Below are 19,630 nucleotides of genomic sequence, written 5' to 3' on the forward strand. Positions count from 1 at the left end.
CACCAAACCACACTGTGATGAAAGAATACAGGACCGATTCGATGACCGCTGTGTAGAACTGCCTCAGCAGCTCCCGTGGCAGGCCGTGCTTCCTCAGAAGCTGCAGGAAGTACATCCTGTTCCTGTGCCTTTTTGAGGACTGAGTTGCTATTGATCGCCCACTTCAGGTACTGAGAGACTGTAATTCCCAGGAACTTGAAGGTCTCGACAGCTGTGAGCGGCAGCTGTGGCGAAGGATGCCTCCTGAAGTCCACGATAATCTCTACAGTCTTGAGCGTGTTCAGCTCCAGGTTGTGTCGGCCGCACCGCAGCTCCAGCCGCTCCGCTTCCTGTCGATATGCAGACTCGTCACCATCTTTGATGAGGCCGATGACAGAGGTGTCATCTGCAAACTTCAGGAGTTTGACAGCCGGGTGTGTTGAGGTGCCGTTGTTTTTGTAGACAGAGAAGAGCAGCGGAGAGAGGACACAAGCTTGGGGTGCCCCAGTGCTGATGCTGCGTGTGGATGAGGTGGCCTCTCCCAGCCTCACCAGCTGTGTCCTGCACATCAGAAAGCTGTAAATCCACTGGCAGATGGCAGGTGAGACGCTGAGTTGGAGAAGCTTGGAGGAAAGGAGTTCAGGGATGATGGTGTTGAACGCTGAGCTGAAGTCCACGAACAGGATCCTCGCGTAGGTCCCTGCGCTGTCGAGGTGTTCTCGGATGAAGTGCAGTCCCATGTTGACTGCATCATCCGCAGACCTGTTTGCTCGGTAGGCAAACTGCAGGGTCTCAAGCAGGGGACCTGTGACGCTCTTGAGGTGATCCAGCACGAGACGTTCAAAGGACTTCATGACCACAGATGTCAAGGCGACAGGCCTGTAGTCATTTAGACCCAAGATTGTAGGTTTCTTCGGAACTGGAATGATGGTGGAGCGTTTGAAACAGGATGGTAGTTCGCACAGTTCCAGAGATCTTTTGAAGATCTGTGTGAAGACTGGAGCGAGCTGGTCTGTGCAGACTTTGAGCCAGGATGGGGACACGTGCTTTGGGCCTGCCGCTTCGTTAATCTTTTGTTGTTTGAAGATGCGTCTCACATCCCGTTCGTGGATGGTCAACGCAGAAGTCAGAGGTGTGATTGTGGTCGGTGGTGTGGGGTGTGAAAGTGTCCTTTGTTGGTACACACACATCTTCACAGAAACTGATATAGGATGTGACAGTGTCCGTATATGCGTCCAGGCTGCCAGCTGAATTTTCAAAGACACTTCAGTCTGTGCAGTCTAAACAGCTTTGAAGTTCTATCTTTGCTTCATTGGTCCACTTTTTCACTGTTTTCACTGTAGGCTTCACACATTTAAGTTCTTGCCTGTATGTCGGTATTAAGTGAATTAAACAGTGATCAGACGAGCCCAGTGCTGCACGGGGTATGGCACGGTATGTGTTATTTAGGGTCGTATAGCAGTGGTCTAAAATGTTATTTTCTCTGGTAGGACCGTCGATGTGCTGCTTGTATTTAGGGAGTTCGTGGTTGAGTTTAGCTTTGTTCAAGTCCCCGAGAATATCGAGGGGTGAGTCCGGGTGTTATTTTTTTCCAATTTCGTTTACTTGTTGAGCGAGCGTCAGCAGTGCGGTGTTCGTGTTAGCTTGAGGCGTAATGTAGAACCGGCGAGAATGAATGATGCAAACTCACGAGGCGAGTAGAAAACAGCGACTCTAAATGCGGGCTGCAGTGTGTGCTGAGCTCCGTGACGTCCGTACACATTTTTTTTTGTTGATATAGAAGCATATCCCGCCGCCTTTTGTGTTCCCCGATCATTCCGTGTCGCGGTCTGCCCGGTGAAGCTGGAAGCTGTCAGTGAGTCGCGTAATGTCTCCAAAGACGAACAAAAAACACAAAAACAAAAAACAACACTAGATTGAATACTAGATACTACTAGTGAGTTTTGCCTCACTCATAACATGTAATTGTCCTCCTAGTATGCCAAAGTCATCCTACTAGTCTGCAGGGTTGTCTCATACAGAAGTGGGAAAAACTTTATTAGTAAGACACAGTCGTTATACTAGTGTGCTGAATTTTCTTACTCCTGTTGACAAAGAGCGTACCATGGACCTTAAGCCGTTTGAGTATTTCAAGCGTGTCAAACTTATTTTTTGTCACGGGCCACATTGGAGTTATGACTTCCCTTGGAGGGACATTCTGACTGTGAACTCATATGAATGATTTACCACCTCAAATAATTACATATACACAACAAATTGATGGATAACTCGTTTTTAAATCAGAAGCCCATAAAAACATGTTTTTCCAACTATTATTACATTTCCTTTCAAGGAGGCATTGGTAATAAAAAATGGTTGCAATATTGAGATGTTATTACAAGTGAAGACAATTTGCAATTTTGATATATTTGCAAGAAACATGAAGTTGAAACGCATGATTTGCTTTCGCTGGCCACATAAAACAATGTGCTGGGCCGAATCTGGCCCCCAGGCCACCAGTTGGACACCCGAGGAGTATTTATTCGATATCCTCGATATTCACAGCTTGAGTTCCATGTACTAGTCTGCTCTTTGTCCTCGCTAATAAGACAATTCAGCGCGCTAATAGGACAATTGTGTGTTCGTACATGGACCTCAGGCTGGATATCGATGATAATAAAGAAATTCTCAAGCGGCTTTCCATACGTGCCGCTAAACAAAGGAGCCGCCAGCGTGTGCTCAATTATAGATTTTCATTTGAAAAAAATCAAAGTGCGGCAATGAGGCGGAGCCTGTTGATGAAAGATGCGGGTGGAGGTTGGGGGGGTCCAAATACCCCCACCGGGCGCTGACGACACCGTGGATCATTTTCCGTCTCCTTTTTGAGGGGGCGGGTCGTTGGAGTGATCCAATGGAAAGATGGCAAATGACAGCATCTCGCAAGCCTCGTCGTTGACGCGCCGCGTGTTGACGGAAGAGTTTAACGAGCGCGCCACGAAGCAGTTAATTAACAGGATCACATCACGTCACATTGGCAAATGGGCTGAGATTTTTTGGCTTTTGTCACAGCCAGCGCTGATGATTTGGACCCTCGGTGGCTCCGGCATAAGCTTCAGAACACTTGCCAGAACCAACACTCAATGGAGTGTGTGTGTGTGTGTGTGTGTGTGTGTGTGTGTGTGGGCTCTGATTCGTCTTAGGTTTATTTTTAGTCGGAAGTCCTTTTTTTGGAAGGAGTAAACAGACCTAAAATCACCTCACTGTAGTTCACATTGAAGCATTTTTTTTTGGGGGTCTCAATCATTACACAATTATCGCCAGGATTTTCAGTCTCTGTTCTTGTTATTGGTAGGTCTACATATTAATCATTAGATGCAGCCATTGGCTGGCTTTTTAGTCACTGTTCGTAGGTCTAAATGTTTTATTCATTTATTTATTCAACATTTACGTATCCAGTCAAGGCAAATGTGAGCAGGTTCTGATTTGGTAGGATGACTTGGCATCAGAAAGCAGTGTTATACAAAGCAAATACAAATACATAGACAACAAACGGTGTGATATAGTTACAGAATACATTACATCACGTCGAAGCACATGGTGAATACAAGTTTGACGACAGGCTAAAAACAGATACAGCGGTCATGTCCAGTATCCCTCACTAACATTTTAAACGATGATAATGGTACGAATGAGGTTTTATTATTTGTTGCGGAGTGTTCAAGTCGTTTGGGGTGGAAAATTGAAAAGATGCTCGACCAAAAGTAGTCTGGACTTTGGGAGTGAATAGGTTAATTAAACTGCCAGAACGGAGAGTGCGGGTGATGGTATGCATGGGGAGAAGGAAGAGACGAGATAGGACGAGATCGTTCTAATAAGTGTTGTATAGCTAAACATGCAGCAGCATATTTTAAATGTCAGTTATTATTGGACAGCTTTAAACCAATTTTGTTGCAGTAACTGCTAGGTGTTGTATCCAGTTTCTCGAAATAGACATCTCTCTTTACTTTATTCCTAATTCTATCCTATTTCATCCTATTGCATGGCTGGACGCTTGATGATGAGGCTATAAAACATTCACAGTGTGTGCAGCAAGTTGTTTTGGATGTTTTGACAAGTTGACTCCAACATAAAATGCATACTCATTTCCAACATCTGAGCCTGCTTTGCTGCGGATCAAAGATTTGTGTCCGGAGTCTCCCAGGGCAATCCCGCCGGGAATTCCCCACGTGCGACAAGAGCGTCGCTTGCGGAATTTTTAATTGAGTTTCTTTGAAGAAAGTGGCCTCAGAAAGAGAGAGGACATTTAGAAAAACATCAGGCGCTCGTCTGAGAAGTCAGCCAGTGGCGTCAAAATGTAGCCTCTTTAATTAAATTCAGCTTTGTTTGTATTTCATAACAAACCCGCCGTGCGGTATATTTAGAACAGGGCTGACTGCGCAAAAGCGCACACGGTGACCCATCCTCCGGCGAATGTATTCATTACAACAGGTAACAGGCTTTGCTTTTTCGCTCCGACAAAGACCATAAATGCTCATCTGCTCCTGCTCAATTTTTCATGCGGCAGTCAGGCTCAGTACTTGCCGGTGTACGTTGATGAATAGCACATCATTTTAGGGTTTTGTGGGGAGAAATTTAAAGAGTCTTTTTATGTGTCCAGATGTATGCTCATTTGTGTTATTTTTCAGAAATAGAAAAATAATCTTTTTTTTTTTTTTTTTTTTTTTTTCATCTGAAAACCAAAGAATAGGAATTTTTAAAAGTAATTTTTAGTATTTTGTAGATATTTCCCCCTGTATCTGAAAACCAAAACGGGATTTTTGTTTTTAGTTATTTGGATTAGAAATATTTTTTTTTTGCCTTTCCTCTCCTATTGTCTGAATAATGAAAACAGTACTTTCATTATTTTAAACCTCAAATCTTCCTCATTTTTGTTTTTTTTTTTAATAAAAAAACATTTATTTTTCAACCACATAAAAATAAAAGACTCAAGGAGTAGGAGTATGCAGCCGTTTTTCTTTTCTTTTCAGATGTAAAATAAACCTCACAATCTTGTTTTGTCTCAATAACTGAAAATCAAAGAAAAAAAAAATCTATTTTTTTTTTTTCAGATCACAGTTATTTTTAAATTTGATAATCTGTAAAACCAACATTTGTTGTGTTGCTATTTTTAATATTGATTTCTCCCCGAACATTTTTTTCTTCCCAAACTTCTGAAAAAAAAAAAACCCAGTATTTTCATTTTTTTCCATTTTTTGTTTTGTTTTCAGATTTTAAATCTTAATTTCTACACTATTTCTATGACCAAAAAAATAATTAACATAATCACGATTAATCTTAAATCTCTTTTTTTTCTAAATAAAATTAGTTACAAAATTTAAGACATTTTGTTGCAATTTTTGGAGAATTTTAATTTCTTTTGGATTAAGAAAAATCCAAAGAAAAAGTTATAAAAAGTGGAAAAAAGATTTTTGTTTATTAGGCAGCAAAGGTACATTAAATATTTAACTAGGGAATATTTAAAACAATAATCTGAGGAAGGTATTAAAATATTTACACATTCACTAATGTCTGCCTATTAAAAATACAAATTCATATTTTTTTTCCCAGCTTCATGTACGGCGAGCTCACCGACAAAGACACGACGGAAAAAGTGCGTCTGACATTCGAGAACTACGAGATGAACTCATTTGAAATCCTCATGTACAAGAAGAACAGTAAGTACGCCGCGTTCCCCTCATTATGCAAATATATTCCGGAATGTACACGGCTGACTTCAAAGTGGGCTCTCAACTTTTCCTCGCCGGTCGTTTCCTCAAGGCCATGTTTGTTTCCACCTGTGTCGTCAGTGTTTATTCACCCTTTAACACATCGGTTATGACTTTTGTAAGATGTTCCTTGTGCTTTTAGGGACGCCCGTGTGGTTCTTTGTGAAGATCGCGCCCATTCGAAACGAGCAGGAGAAGGTGGTCCTGTTCCTGTGCACCTTCAGCGACATCACGGCCTTCAAGCAGCCCATCGAGGACGACTCGTCCAAAGGTTGGTACGCGTGGCGCAACAAACTGAAAAACTTGTCTTTGGGAACATTTCTTATTTCTTTTTTTTGCTTTGACTTGTGGGCAAGAATTTCAGATACTCGCTTCACAACAGGCAGCGGTTTGGCAGCTAATGAACAATTAGTGAAAATAGTGCGGGGAAAAAAAAAAAGACTTCAAAATGTCACTCCCAGTTTAAGTTTACTGTCAAACAAAACATAAAACAAAGATAATTACCTTTATTTAAAACAACCTCATAAGTTTGGTTTAAGTCCGCTTATCTTAATGCTAACAAACAGGCAGATAAAACCATAGATGGGCTAACAAATTGTATTTCTGGGTGGTGTTATAATCAACGGATATTTGAACTCAAAGGGCGGAGCAACACATAATAATACTCACAGGTTTCTTATCCTCTGTGAAGAACGACTAATATTACGGCAGCTTTCGGAGGAGCAGAGAACAGCTGAGACGTATAGTAAAGCTGTACGGCTGTATTATACTGCCCCCAGGTGGCCAAGGCGCGCACACCAAATGGAGCAGTGCAATGTCCATTGAATTGAAGCCAAAAAAAAAAAAAAAGTGTGGAAAAACTTTAATTTCGTTACATTCTAATTACGTCATTACTGTTTTTTGTTTTAATAACGTACAATATTAAAGAGTGAGACTGGAATGGATTAAGTGCATTTCTGTTCATGTTGAAGGCGTTGCACATCAATTTGAAAAAAAGGAAAAGAACACTCTCCCTCGCACAGGATTGCAAAACTATACAGCAGATATGACAGACAAGAGTTAATAGTTGAAATCTTCCACGCAAACTACATCAGCACAAAATTCAGTTTTTTTTTCTGCGACCACCTTCCTTGTGTCAAGCACAGGTTTTTATAAACTACATGACAAATACTGCGGAAGTTGTTTTTTTTTAAAGCCGCTACCAGCCGCAAAGATACATACTGTATGGTTTCATACGGGCAGACAGTTCTTTTGTTTCTTGCATCCAAGTGTGTTTAGTGCTGTACGGGAGATACTGACTTTCAAATGATGAAATGAAATGTAAAAACAGCAGCGTGGGAAAGTGAGACGAATCCAAGATATCGGTGTAGAATTCAGTATGACTTCGGTTGCATGGTGGTCAAAACAGACACAGACAGAGATGAGTTGACTCAGAGGCTTTGTAGATGCCTGTACTGTACTGTACATGCTACGGGCATGCTCATACAATGCGCGTGATTGGTTCCCGGCGCGACATCGATCAATGAGAGCACGAGTGTATTTATCCCGTGAGCTGATTGGCTGCGCATCATCGTAGCCTCACCCAGCATCTTCCCTTGTTGTGTCTCGCCAGTCTTCTCCACGCTGTTGACTGTCTCGCATACTGTATCTTAGTGTTGTGTTCGTGAAAACGTTTTTTGCTTAAGCGATAACTTTTGTGGATTGGTCAAGCCCTTACAATGCCACCTAATGTCATTATTGACATTTTACCATCCAACGGCAGGTTTTTCTAACGGTCTTGCCACACATTGCACTTAAATGTAGCCTGTAATACAAGGCATATCAGTTATGTGGTGTCGCAGTCTGAACACTAGGGGGCAAAAGGAGTACATTCAATAGATAAGAGACGCATGAAGAAGAAGAGTCTGGTGGATTTACATAATAGGATGCTTAGGATTCCAAATCAATTGGGTTCTCACTGTCAAGCGCGTAATAATGATGTTGACTTGTTGCGGCGCAGGCTGGGGTAAATTCGCCCGGCTGACCCGAGCTCTGACCAGCAGCCGAGGCGTCCTGCAGCAGCTCCAGCCCACCGTCCACAAAGGCGAGAACGTACACAAGCACTCGCGTTTGGCTGAGGTAATACACACGCACGCACCTTTTGTGTGTATGTATATATGTATATGTGTGTATGTATATATGTATGTATATATATATATATATGTGTGTGTATGTATGTACAGTATGCCTTTACCTCCGGCAAAGAGTCAGATTTGTAAAAGCCTGGCTTTTTATGTGCATTGTCCTTTTGCTATGCAACGCCAAACAAATGTTTTAGACCACCTGATTTGTCAAACAAATTAAGTGCTTTAATGCGGACTCTTTCACTTTCATGCATTCATTCATTTGACATTTTCTGAACAGGAGTGAGGAATTTTCAAATGATTTCATATATATATATATATATGTATATATATATATATATATATATTAGCTTTTTCAAATACGTATTTGTCTTGTCACATTACAGTATAAGTTTGTCCTACTTAGACCTACTTGTATTAAACTGGTAGCCCTTTAAAATCAGTGTCTCTCAGTTTGAAAAGGCTTTGGCGCCCCAGGTGAGCCCTCGGGTTAAGCACATGGGTTAGGGCTGCAGTTAGCGTTGGGGCTAGTGTTAGGCTAATAGCTAGAGTTAGTCTTGGGTTCGCGTTAGGCTTTGTTTAGGGTTTGAGCTTACGTTAAGGCTACGATGAGGGTTAGCGGTGCGGTTATGCTCGGGTTAGGTTTAGGGCTCGGATTACAACTAGGGTTGGGGCTCGGGTTATTGTTATTTTTTTTTTTTTCTGTATTTGTCTTTATAATTTTCCTCTTTGGGTTATCATAAGCCCAAAGAGCCAAAGGAAAAACAAGAAATTGATTAGTCTCATGTAATAGTCGAATCACCAGTTTTTGTTTGGGTTCTGGATCTTTGTTTGACTTTCGGACGGTATTGTTAAACCTTAGCCATTGATTTCAAAGGTGTCACAAGTTTAAATACTTGGTGGCGATCTGTTTTCTGTGAGTAATGTTTAAGGCTTACAGATTTTGCGCATTTGTGGGCAGGTGTTGCAGCTGGGCTCCGACATCCTGCCCCAGTACAAGCAGGAGACCCCCAAAACGCCTCCGCACATCATCCTGCACTACTGCCTCTTTAAGACCACGTGGGACTGGGTCATCCTCATCCTCACGTTCTACACAGCCATCATGGTGCCCTACAATGTGTCCTTCAAGACCAAGCATAACAACGTGACGTGGCTGGTGGTGGACAGCATCGTGGACGTCATCTTCCTGGTGGACATTGTGCTCAACTTCCACACCACCTTCGTAGGGCCGGCCGGCGAGGTCATCTCGGATCCCAAACTTATCCGCATGAACTACCTGAAGACCTGGTTTGTCATTGACCTGCTCTCCTGCCTGCCCTACGATGTCATCAACGCCTTTGAGAACGTCGACGAGGTGAGTGTGTCGACCTTTCAGCAGCACCTGACATAACCTGAAACATGCGAGAAAACAACTAGATACATTTCAACACCATAGTTGGAAATGAACAATAGAAAACTGATAGATGGATGGAAAGGTAGGCTATAATTCCAGTCCGATCTGGAGGTCGTCTCCAAAATGGTGACCTCCCGATTTTTTTCAAAACCCACACCTAATAGCGTTGCGGGCTGTGTCAAATATGACTTTTTGGGTTAGGGTTAGAGCTTGGGTTTAGGACAAGGGTTGGGGTTAGGCTTGCGTTTGGGCCAAGGTTAGACACTCGTTAAGGGTATGGTTAGGCTCAGGTTAGGGCTAGTGCTAGTGCTAGTGCTAGTGTTAGGACTAGGGTAAGGCTCAGGTTGATCCAAACAAACGCAATACAGCGCATGTATTTATCTCTTAATGGATTTCCACAGTGGTGCACTCATCCAGCGTCCACGGAGACGCTCTTTCACATTTAATACATCTAATAAGCAGTGATCACATTCTTTCCCCACTTCTTCATTTTCTTCTTTTTTTGCTTGTTTGTGAATGTCCACAAAGCTTTTTCTGGAGCTCTCGCTTTCGGATTTATAGATAATTGGCACATTATAATTGGGGAGAAGGAGCTTTTCCATTATTCAACAGAAACGGACAAACACACACATGCACACACACACACACACACACACATCCACGCACACACGCAGACACTCAGACACTGTTGTCTTCTGTGCCCTCCAACCATTAAAACCTCACGGCTGCTGACGGAAGCAATGCATTGTGGGTAACGACAACGGCAATCTCGAGCTTTTTTGACCACTATATGATGTCTGTGTCTGCTTTTCTGTAACCAGATGGCTTTATGAAACAATTTCATATGCTACATAAACATAAACTGTGGTACCTTGATTTGTGGGAGGGACAAACCGTTAACACAAATACAAAATGACAACAGGAAACTGCTGTCAACCACAAGTCGCGCTGGACGCTCACACGCAGGCTAACCGACTCCAACTCCTGATGTCACTCACTAGGCCACGCCCCTTAAAGGAACAAGTCCATCGCACGAATACTACAGTATGTACAGTAATTATGCTTTAGAACAGCAGTTTATTTCTTAACATTCTCTTTCATTATACTTTATTATATTGTTATACAATAGAGTGCTTGTTTTCTTTATTAAGATAACGCAACAAGTCAGTAGTTTCTGAGGGCTGGAACGGCGTAACGGCGTTTCAATTCATTTAAATGGGGGACCGTGATTTGATATACAGTAAGATAGAGGAAATGTAGTTACGAGCCTGGTCAAAGAACAGATTAAACACACAAGTCCAGCAGGTGTGTGTGTGTGTCTGTGTGTGTAGTGTAAAATGCAGTGCTAGCAGTTAGTGGCGCTGTGTGTGTGTGTGTTTGCATATGTGGACTCTCAAGGGTGGCGGCGAGGTGTTATCAGACACCGTAAAGGGATCGCCGTGTGTGTGTAAATGCACGTGCAGCATTTTGAGACGTCGCTCTCGTGTTTCCATGTTTCAGCATCGCAGATGCTGACGAGTTCAAGCATGAGGAGAACTCGGAACGGTCATTTTGCGCTTGTGGACGCTTAACTGGATATGCTGTGTCTGGTATACAGGGTCAAATATTAGTAAGAACGTCAAAAAAATACGAACACAGAAATATTAGAAAACAGCATGTTGTTGCAACTGGAAAAAAAATACACAAATATTTAAAAAGAAACACAAAATACTGGAATAAGATGAACGTTTGACAAAAAATGTTACGTATTAATAGAAAATGGTTTAAAATTAAAAAAAATCTGGAAAAAAATACAATAGTATTAGATGAAAAATAGAAAAATAGGATGACAAAAAATTACAACAAAAATAAAAAATACAAAATACAAATATTCAAAAAATACAAAAGTTTCGACAACACCGGCAAAACATTAGACAAAGTAATATAAAAAGAAGGAACAACAATACAAATAATGATCAAAAATACTAAACTATTACAACAAAAATGTTTAAAAATACAAAATATTACACAATATATGACAACAAAAGGTTGCAATAAAATAATAATAAATCAAAACAATAAAATATGAGACAAAAACTGTAAAAAAAAAAAAAATGATTAGAAGCATTAGAAAATAATAACCAAATATTAACATAAATATCAGGCAATTATAATAAATACATGAAAAATAAAAAACGTTAATAAAAGATGTATTTCATATATTTATATTAAAAATAATAAATGTAATTCATAAATTATAACGAGAAATATTTGAAGGTAATCCAAATTATTAGAAAAGATACTATGACACAAATATTAGAAAATAAGACAAAATATTGGACAAAGTTTACTAGACAAAGTATAAAATATTGCAACAATTACATTAGAAAATAATTCTAAGTATTTGATGAAAATTAAAAAAATATTTGCTGTAGAGTTCAAGTTTTTTTAAGGAGAAAAATATTAGACCTAAATTAAATTTAAAAAATATGTTTGCTTTACAATAGTCATTCCAAATCAAATGTTGTATTGAAGAGCAATAACAAGACAAAACAGAAATAATGAGTTCAAAACACATTTTTTTTAACTTTTCAACAATGAAGAGTGACCAGCTAAGCTGTGGTTACGACAATAAAATGTCCAATGCAATAATCAACAGTCATTAAGTTCCCCTTCTACACTAATCAAATGCTGGACTGAACTTCCTGATGGGTCACCTGCAATTTCAAACAAATCCGATTGATGACGTTACTGTTTAAAAAGCAATGTGGGGTCATCTTCCCAATCTCTGAGGTGTTGTTTTGAGATAACCACTTCCTGTCTCGTCTCTGCGGCTGCCAATTTTCTCCCAAATTGCTTCGGAGATGATCGGCGATGCGACGTGGTGTCGCGGACATTAATGAGCCACTTGAACAACTGTGATGGCCTCCAAGCAGGGAGGCGAGGCAGCCTTGATTAGCAACTTGCTTATTCTCGGCCTTGCCATTGTCTCGTTTTTGTAATTATGTTTTTTTTTTTTTTTCCTTAATTTGAGTTGTGTGTTTATTCATCACTTGATTGTGTTTTCATTTGTTCTTTTTCTTCTTTTTCACCCCCCTGCCCCCACATCTCCCTTTTTTTTGTTGTCCGCATGCCCCCCCCAAACACAATGCTCCTCCCCCCACTTTGCTCTTGGCCTGTATGCATGCACGGGACGTGACGTGGGAAGAATTGGAACCGGCGAGCTGTCACTCAAGTAGGCTTCACTTTGATGAGAATATGATAATGAACAAGTTGCTGTTTTTCATGTTTTGCGCGCGCGCACACGCACACACACACACACACACACACACGCCGTTGATCAGTTCTGAATTCCAATCACTGGACTTGTGCTGCTTCATTTTCACGTGAAAATAAACCTTCAAAAGATTGGAAGCCGCTATATTTACATATTTGGTATTTAAGAGCAGTATGTAGCAAACATTATATTTGTCCCTACTCAAGAAGAGAAAAGGCGTCATGACTGGATTTTTTGCAGAAAAAGTCATAGTTACCATATCAACGTTGAAAAAAGGTGTAGAGGTTTATTTATAAGTTTACAGTTACTTTGGTATTTTTATTATTTTTTTTTTTAGAAAAAAGGCAAATTTTTCAACAGATTAAAGTTGTATTTTCTTCAACAAAAAAAAAGTCAGATTATTCTTAAAATATATTTTAATTTAAATTTTGGGAGAAAAAAGGCACATTGTTATGAATGGTAAATCGTATTTATCAAAAAAAAAGATGTGATATTGCAAGATTAACACTGCATTAAAAAAATAATAGCCTTTTGTTTTCAAGAAAAAAGATGAAGTATTATAAAGTTGTAGTTTTCCACCAGGTGGTATATTATTATTTTTATTTAAAAAGCACAATTGTCTTCTTAATCTGAGATTATTCTTGAGTGAAACAGTCCTAAAATCAGATTAAAATTGTTGAAAAAAAGTCTTAATATTATGAGATTTAAGTTATATATATATATATATTTTTTTTTTTAGAAAAAAACAGAATATTATGAGCATGGTTATTTTTTTTCGAGGAAAAATGATTAAAAATTGCAATTTTTCAAATAAAATAGTCATGTGATTAAAATTGTATTATTTTAGAGGAAAAGGTGCAAGATTAATGTATTATTTCAAGAAAACAAGTTTTAAAATTACAAGGTACAAAATATCTTTTGGGGGGGAAAAAAAGATTAAAGTTCTACTTTTTCAAAAAGAAAAGTCAGAATATTAAAAAAGTTGAAAAATAAAAAAAAAAGTAAGATTTTGAAATTAAAATTTTATTTTTGTTTTTCTTTCTTTTTTTTTAGGAAAAAGTCTGATCAGACTGAAATTGAACTTTACCAAGATAAATCATTTTATTACGAGATTAAAGTAAATAAATAAATACATTGGGGGGGGATCTATAAAATTAAGAATTATAATTTTAGTTATGGAGTAAACAAAGGTGCATAGTTATGAGGTTGAAATTGTATTTTTTCTAGGGAAAAAAAAAAAAGTCAGATAATTACAAGATTAAAGTTTGATTATTTAAAAAAATAAAAAATAAAATGTCCAAACATTAAAGTCATTCACACCTGAAGACAATGCTTTGTCCCCAAAAAATTAGATTAAAAAAACGAGGTGAAGAAGTAAACAGATGTCTCATCCAGCAGCCCGGAGCTTCCCTGGTTCCCTGCTGACGATGTCGATGCGCCAAAACAAATACGACACGTCTTCACTCTCAAATGGCTGCGTGGTGTCCCAAAGCAGCAGGACGCTGAAGCTTGAAAGCAAACATTACATCAGCTTCACACTGCTGCGCATTGATGACTAACACTGTCATTTAAAAAATGCTTAATAAAGTACACTTGGAACTATAACACTTAACATCAGCAAATTGCTGAAAGTGCTTACAAACATTTTAGCCTACGTCATACGTCACTTACCAAAGCTAAGTGACACTGTTTGATTAGGAAGTCGCATTATGCTAAGCTAAGTATATGATTTTTGGTCATACAAACCTGCACTTGAAACTAAATTTTAAAGGCGACATCTAAACAAGTTGAGTACAGCACAGTTGATGCAACGTAAACATATGAATTGTACTTGTCAGGAGACGTGCGATATGACATCCACTGGTCACCAGTCAATTGCAGGACCTATATAAACAAACAACAGTGTGCAATGGACAATTTAGAGTAGAGGTGCAACGATTAATTGACAATTAATCGATGATCAAATTAGTCGACAACTATTTTGACAATTGATTAATCGTTTAGAGACCTTGTTTAAATTAAAATTGCCCAAATCCTTGGAATTGCGGCTTCTGAACAGTAAATATTCTCTGATTTGTGTAGTTCTCCATGAAAGCAGACTGATTAGCATTAAGGCAATTGCAAACATCTGCTTTTACTTTGGAAAACAACAATGAACATTTTTGCCCATTTTCTGACATTTTATGGACCAAACCAGCAACTTAATCATAATCAGTTTATGTTTGTGTATTTTCTGCACTGTCAATTTGAAATAAAGTCCTGTTTTTGAAGAAAGGGATGGATTATTATATATATATTTTTTTTAATGAGAGTCATCATTTCATCGAAAAATACTCAACACATTAACCGATTATTAAAATGATTAAAATTTTCAACTAAGATAACATGCATTTGTGTGGGGAATCTAGATACTCGCAGAAAACCCAGATTTAAACATGTATTCATTGTGCTCGTGAGAGGAGCTACATGGAAGAGAAATTCAGTGAAGCTAACATGCACCATTTTGGAATGTGTAAAGAAGCCGGAGTATCTGGAGAAAACCAACGCAAACATGAAAAAAAACATGCAAACTCCAAAGAGATTCGAACCTACGACCTCTTGACTTTGAGGCAGACATGCTAGCCACTCAATTTACAGCCTGGCCGATCCAGATTAGTTCCCTTATTTCCTCCGGGCGAAAATGTTTTTCAAATCAGTTCTCTCATCTCGTATAAATGAATTTTTTTGCTCCTCAGACTGATTTTGTTTTCGAGAGGGCGATGTGTCCGTCAGACGCCACCAAGATCGGATCAGGTGACGGCCAGCGCAGCAGTCGTACGGGCTGCACACCGCCAAGCATTAGCCCAATCAATATGCTTCTCTCTCTCTCTCTCTCTCTCTCTCTCTCTCTCTCTCTCTCTCTCTCTCTCTCGTTCTCTCTCTCTTTCTCTCACACACACACACAGCGAAGTGTGGGCAATGACTCTCTGAAGCTGCTCAGGGTTGTGCGTGTCCATTTGAATCACTGGTGGTGGGTGTTTGGACAAAATGCTGAGTGGACATTGCGGCGAAGCTATACATTTTCTGCACGTTTTTTTTAATCGAATCACTTTCATAACATACACACACACAGGCGTCGTGTGTGCGTGCGTGCGTGCGTGTGTGTGCGTGTGTGTGTGCGTGCGTGCGTGCGTGCGTGTGCGTGTACAATACGTGTACTGCACTGTATGTGTGTGGCCAGCTACCCATTTGCATACCCATTCACGTTCACGGTCCTCTATTAACACGATGTGACGTGAATTGGTGTGTGGAGTATCAGAGCCTGTCATTTAAAAGGAATATGATATAATAATAATTTATCTGCCAGGATGAAGAGGGTGCAATGCAATGTGGTACAAAAACCAAACAAATCCAATAGTGAATCATCATAAAACCTTAATAAAACCTTCTGCTAGGGTTTGGCAACATGGCCTTAAAATATATATATATTTTTTTCCCTCAGCATCAACTTCTATAGAAATAATAGAAAGATTTTTTCTTAACATATACAGTGGTACTTTGACTTACAAGTGAGTGACTTGACTTTTTCGAGCAAAAATTTGAGTTACAAGCACTCGATAATGGCAGCGAACTTCGCAACATGCAGCCAATAGTGAATAATTCTTCAAAAAAAGAGGCCAATTGCTTGATTTAACCTGTTTATTGCTATTCCCAGTTGAAATTTAAAACTGAAACAATCAAACAAGGTAACTTACGAAAGTCGGTTAGCTCAATGCTAACAGAGAATGCAAAACGCCATAGACCGGATAAATCTAGCATGGATGCCGTGGTGTTACAACTCTTTAAGCTTCGGCAAGCAGCAACGCATTTAGACAGAGAAAATAACAATACGCACAGGCATATATTCTTTACCCTCTGTGAAACACGACTAATCTTACTGAGTCCCTTAGTCGTGAAACTCTTCCGTGTGCATGTCTGTATTATACTGCCCCCTGGTGGCCATGGACATAGGCGCACAATCACAATTTAGTTTGAATTCCTCTAGAGATACTATTGTCGCTGTTTACTTTCATTTCGCATGACGCTCCAGCTAAAGCATTTGAGTTAATCCTTTGATTGCGTTTGTACAACTTGGATTGAATTTATGTTTTTCCTTCGCTTCAGGGCATCAGCAGCCTGTTCAGCTCGCTGAAGGTGGTCCGGCTCCTGCGTCTGGGTCGGGTGGCTCGCAAACTGGACCACTACATCGAGTACGGTGCCGCCGTGCTGGTCCTGCTGGTGTGCGTGTTCGGCCTGGCCGCTCACTGGCTGGCCTGCATTTGGTACGTACGTAAGCCAATTATCATAACAAGGACACCTATTCAGTTAATTACGCACTAATTAGAGGCTGTTTTTATTCCCGCGTCAGCATACCAAACGTGTATGTTTCAGTACTTTATGGAATTTATTATAAAAAAAAAATTATGCTTGGTATGCAAATGTGTAATGCCTGTGTAGTCTAATCATCTCTACAGGGGGATATGCCAGAGCAATGGTGCCAAACCTTCATTGAGCCAAGGCACATATTTTACATTCGAAGAAGCTTAAGGCACACCACCAAACAAAAATGTCACAAAGATTATGTATACTTAAATAAGAGTGATTTTTGTCTCATTTCACACACACAAATTGAAGAAATGCTCGGTGGGTCGGATTAAAGAACCGAGCGGATTATACTTTGTCGGCCCTTTGCTTCACGTGCGTTCCGTCGGTGTTTGGTGTACCTAATAAAGTGTCACAACGCATGAATCCCAACCCTGGTAAAAATAGCTGCCGCGCCGATTCCCACAGTGCAGTGTCTGCGGTTGCTATGGTCACACCGCAAGCTAAAGAAAGAGGGGGGGGAAAAAAAAGGTTAACTGCCGTTACCTTGGATGACAGCGATGCTGTCACTTTAAATCTCTACTTTTGCTTTTCTTTTCTTTTTTGGGGGGGAGGGGCATGGCTCCTCAGATTTTGTTGTCCGTTCCGAGAGGGGGAAAAAAAATCAACATATAAAAAGAGAGTTGGTAGAATTGCTGCATCATCACTTTCTATCTTACAGGTGATGATTTGATTTTGAAAAAAATATACTAGAGATTTACATGTACAGAGGACCCCCGCTATTGGTGGGGGATAGGGACCAGGCCTGAATTGCGAATAGCGAAAATCCGCAAGTAATTATCACGTAAGCGTATGTGTATTATTTTTGCAATTTTTTATTATTGTTTTGTCTATCAATCTGTCTAATTGTATAGCAGTCTATTTTTCCGATTTTTTTTTCTTTTTCTTTTTTTTTTTTTTTTTTTTTTTTTTTTTTGGGGGGGACAAACCAACTCCAAAAAAAGAATCTTTGGGATCTAAAAAAAAAAAAAATCTGTGGATTTTTGCTATTCGCGGTCCCTATCCCCTGCAAATAGCGGGGGTCCGCTGTAGAGTGTGAAAAGTGCTGGCCACCCTTCCACAAACTAACCTTAAACCCGACTTTTGCGATGACGGTCGATTGCAGGTACAGCATCGGCGACTACGAGGTGATCGACGAGGTGACCAACATCGTGCGCACGGACAGCTGGCTGTACATCCTGGCCGAGACCGTGGGCCCGCCGTACCGCTTCAACGCCAGCGGCTTGGGCAAGTGGGAGGGCGGCCCCAACAAGGACTCGGTCTACATCACCTCGCTCTACTTCACCATGACCAGCCTGACCAGCATCGGCTTCGGCAACATCGCGCCCACTACCGACGGAGAGAAGATCTTCGCCGTCGCCATGATGATGATCGGATGTGAGTCTATCGTCTCATTTGCCTTTTCGATGTTGGTGCGTATTGAAGTACTTTCGAGCAAACACATCTATTCATCAGATATTCTTCGTTGCCCTGAATCTTATTTCTTCATGTTGTCAAGACATTTTTGGACAGTTGTCTCTTTCCAAGCACAGAGAAGAGTGTTGTTGACAACATTGGCAAATTTAAATGATTAAAAAAAAAAAACTGCCAAGTTGTAAAATGAGGCTTCAAAATTGTGAAAAAAAACACGCCGTCTCTTCTCTGGAACGCTGTGGGCGTGTCTGCTGAATGAACTCAAACCACACCCAAGCTGTCAATCAACTACCGATACGGCGACCAGGAAAAATGGATGCTACTGTGTCTAGCATCTTTCTTAAGTCTACACACAACGAAATGTTTGAGCCGTGAAAATATATCTGCTTAAAGCCTTTATATCGGGGCTGTTCCACGCCATGACAACAAGGCGCTCTAAGGTTAGACTTCCCCTTCCTCGCTCTTCCTCTGCGTGATGCGCAAGCACTCACGGCCAACAACGAGGCACTCTACAGCGGCCATGCCAGCAGTCTATTCGAGAAGGAAGATGTATTTTTGGGGTGTAGACATAGCTAGCTAGCTAACTGCACGTCACAGTTGCACCAGATAACTGCTGATACGAACAAAGGCACTCGACTTCTTAAATAGCTGGGGAGGCGCGACTCATGCTGGACTCCAAAGTTCGTCACGTGGCGCCGTTTTAGCCACACCCAAAAACATCAGCAAAAGTCAAGTAGTGAAAAACTGTTGAATGCTATAGCTCCGTAACTGAGTTACTACGTAGCGCTCAGTCTTTGCACGTTTTCTGCAGTTGTCTTCAAACATGTTTAATGTATTTAGAAAGAAATGTCTGAATTCACTTTAAATTTTGGTGGAGATCCAGATAAAGATGTGGATAGAGGAATTTATTTTGCCGTTTGGTGCGGATGGTATAGTCCACTGTGGAACCGCCGCCACATCTAGTCCATGTCCTCTGTCATCCGCCGTGAACCAGGAAGTAGCCTTTTTCACACCGATTCATTTTTTTTCAAGACAGGGTTACGGTTTAAAGTTAGGGATGCAAAGGAAAGTTTTAAGCCTGAAGAATCGACTTAAGTACAGTAACAAAGCAGTCGTACTTGGTTAGTTGCCACGACGGCAAACAACCAGTCATCCTTTGAATCTATCCTGGTGTCTGTCTCCATGTGACAGTTGGCCTTTAGCGTATGTGTTATTTTTGCCTTCATTGGGCTCATTAGCTCCAGTCGGCGCGCTGCTAAATTATTAAGATGTGCCGAGCGTGATGCACGGCTCGCTTCTCACGCCGCCTCTCATAAAAACG

The 19,630-nt window shown here is 40.4% G+C and overlaps 1 protein-coding gene across 4 annotated transcripts in view; it reads left to right on the plus strand.

Annotated features, from left to right (window-relative positions):
• The window catches only part of kcnh1a (potassium voltage-gated channel, subfamily H (eag-related), member 1a), a 40,943-nt gene that overhangs the window by 10,439 nt on the left and 10,874 nt on the right, over positions 1–19,630 (plus strand). For 2 of the 4 annotated variants that reach the window (XM_061790391.1, XM_061790389.1), the window contains 7 exons: positions 5,566–5,672; positions 5,866–5,994; positions 7,723–7,841; positions 8,808–9,200; positions 12,427–12,453; positions 16,639–16,796; positions 18,002–18,273. In XM_061790391.1, the coding sequence (XP_061646375.1) occupies positions 5,566–5,672; positions 5,866–5,994; positions 7,723–7,841; positions 8,808–9,200; positions 12,427–12,453; positions 16,639–16,796; positions 18,002–18,273 (1,205 nt within the window). The remainder of the gene's footprint in view (positions 1–5,565; positions 5,673–5,865; positions 5,995–7,722; positions 7,842–8,807; positions 9,201–12,426; positions 12,454–16,638; positions 16,797–18,001; positions 18,274–19,630) is intronic. The other 2 variants (XM_061790390.1, XM_061790392.1) reach the window with 1 other exon arrangement.

The sequence above is a fragment of the Phyllopteryx taeniolatus genome, chromosome 11, assembly GCF_024500385.1.
Source record: "Phyllopteryx taeniolatus isolate TA_2022b chromosome 11, UOR_Ptae_1.2, whole genome shotgun sequence".
Lineage (NCBI taxonomy): Eukaryota > Metazoa > Chordata > Actinopteri > Syngnathiformes > Syngnathidae > Phyllopteryx > Phyllopteryx taeniolatus.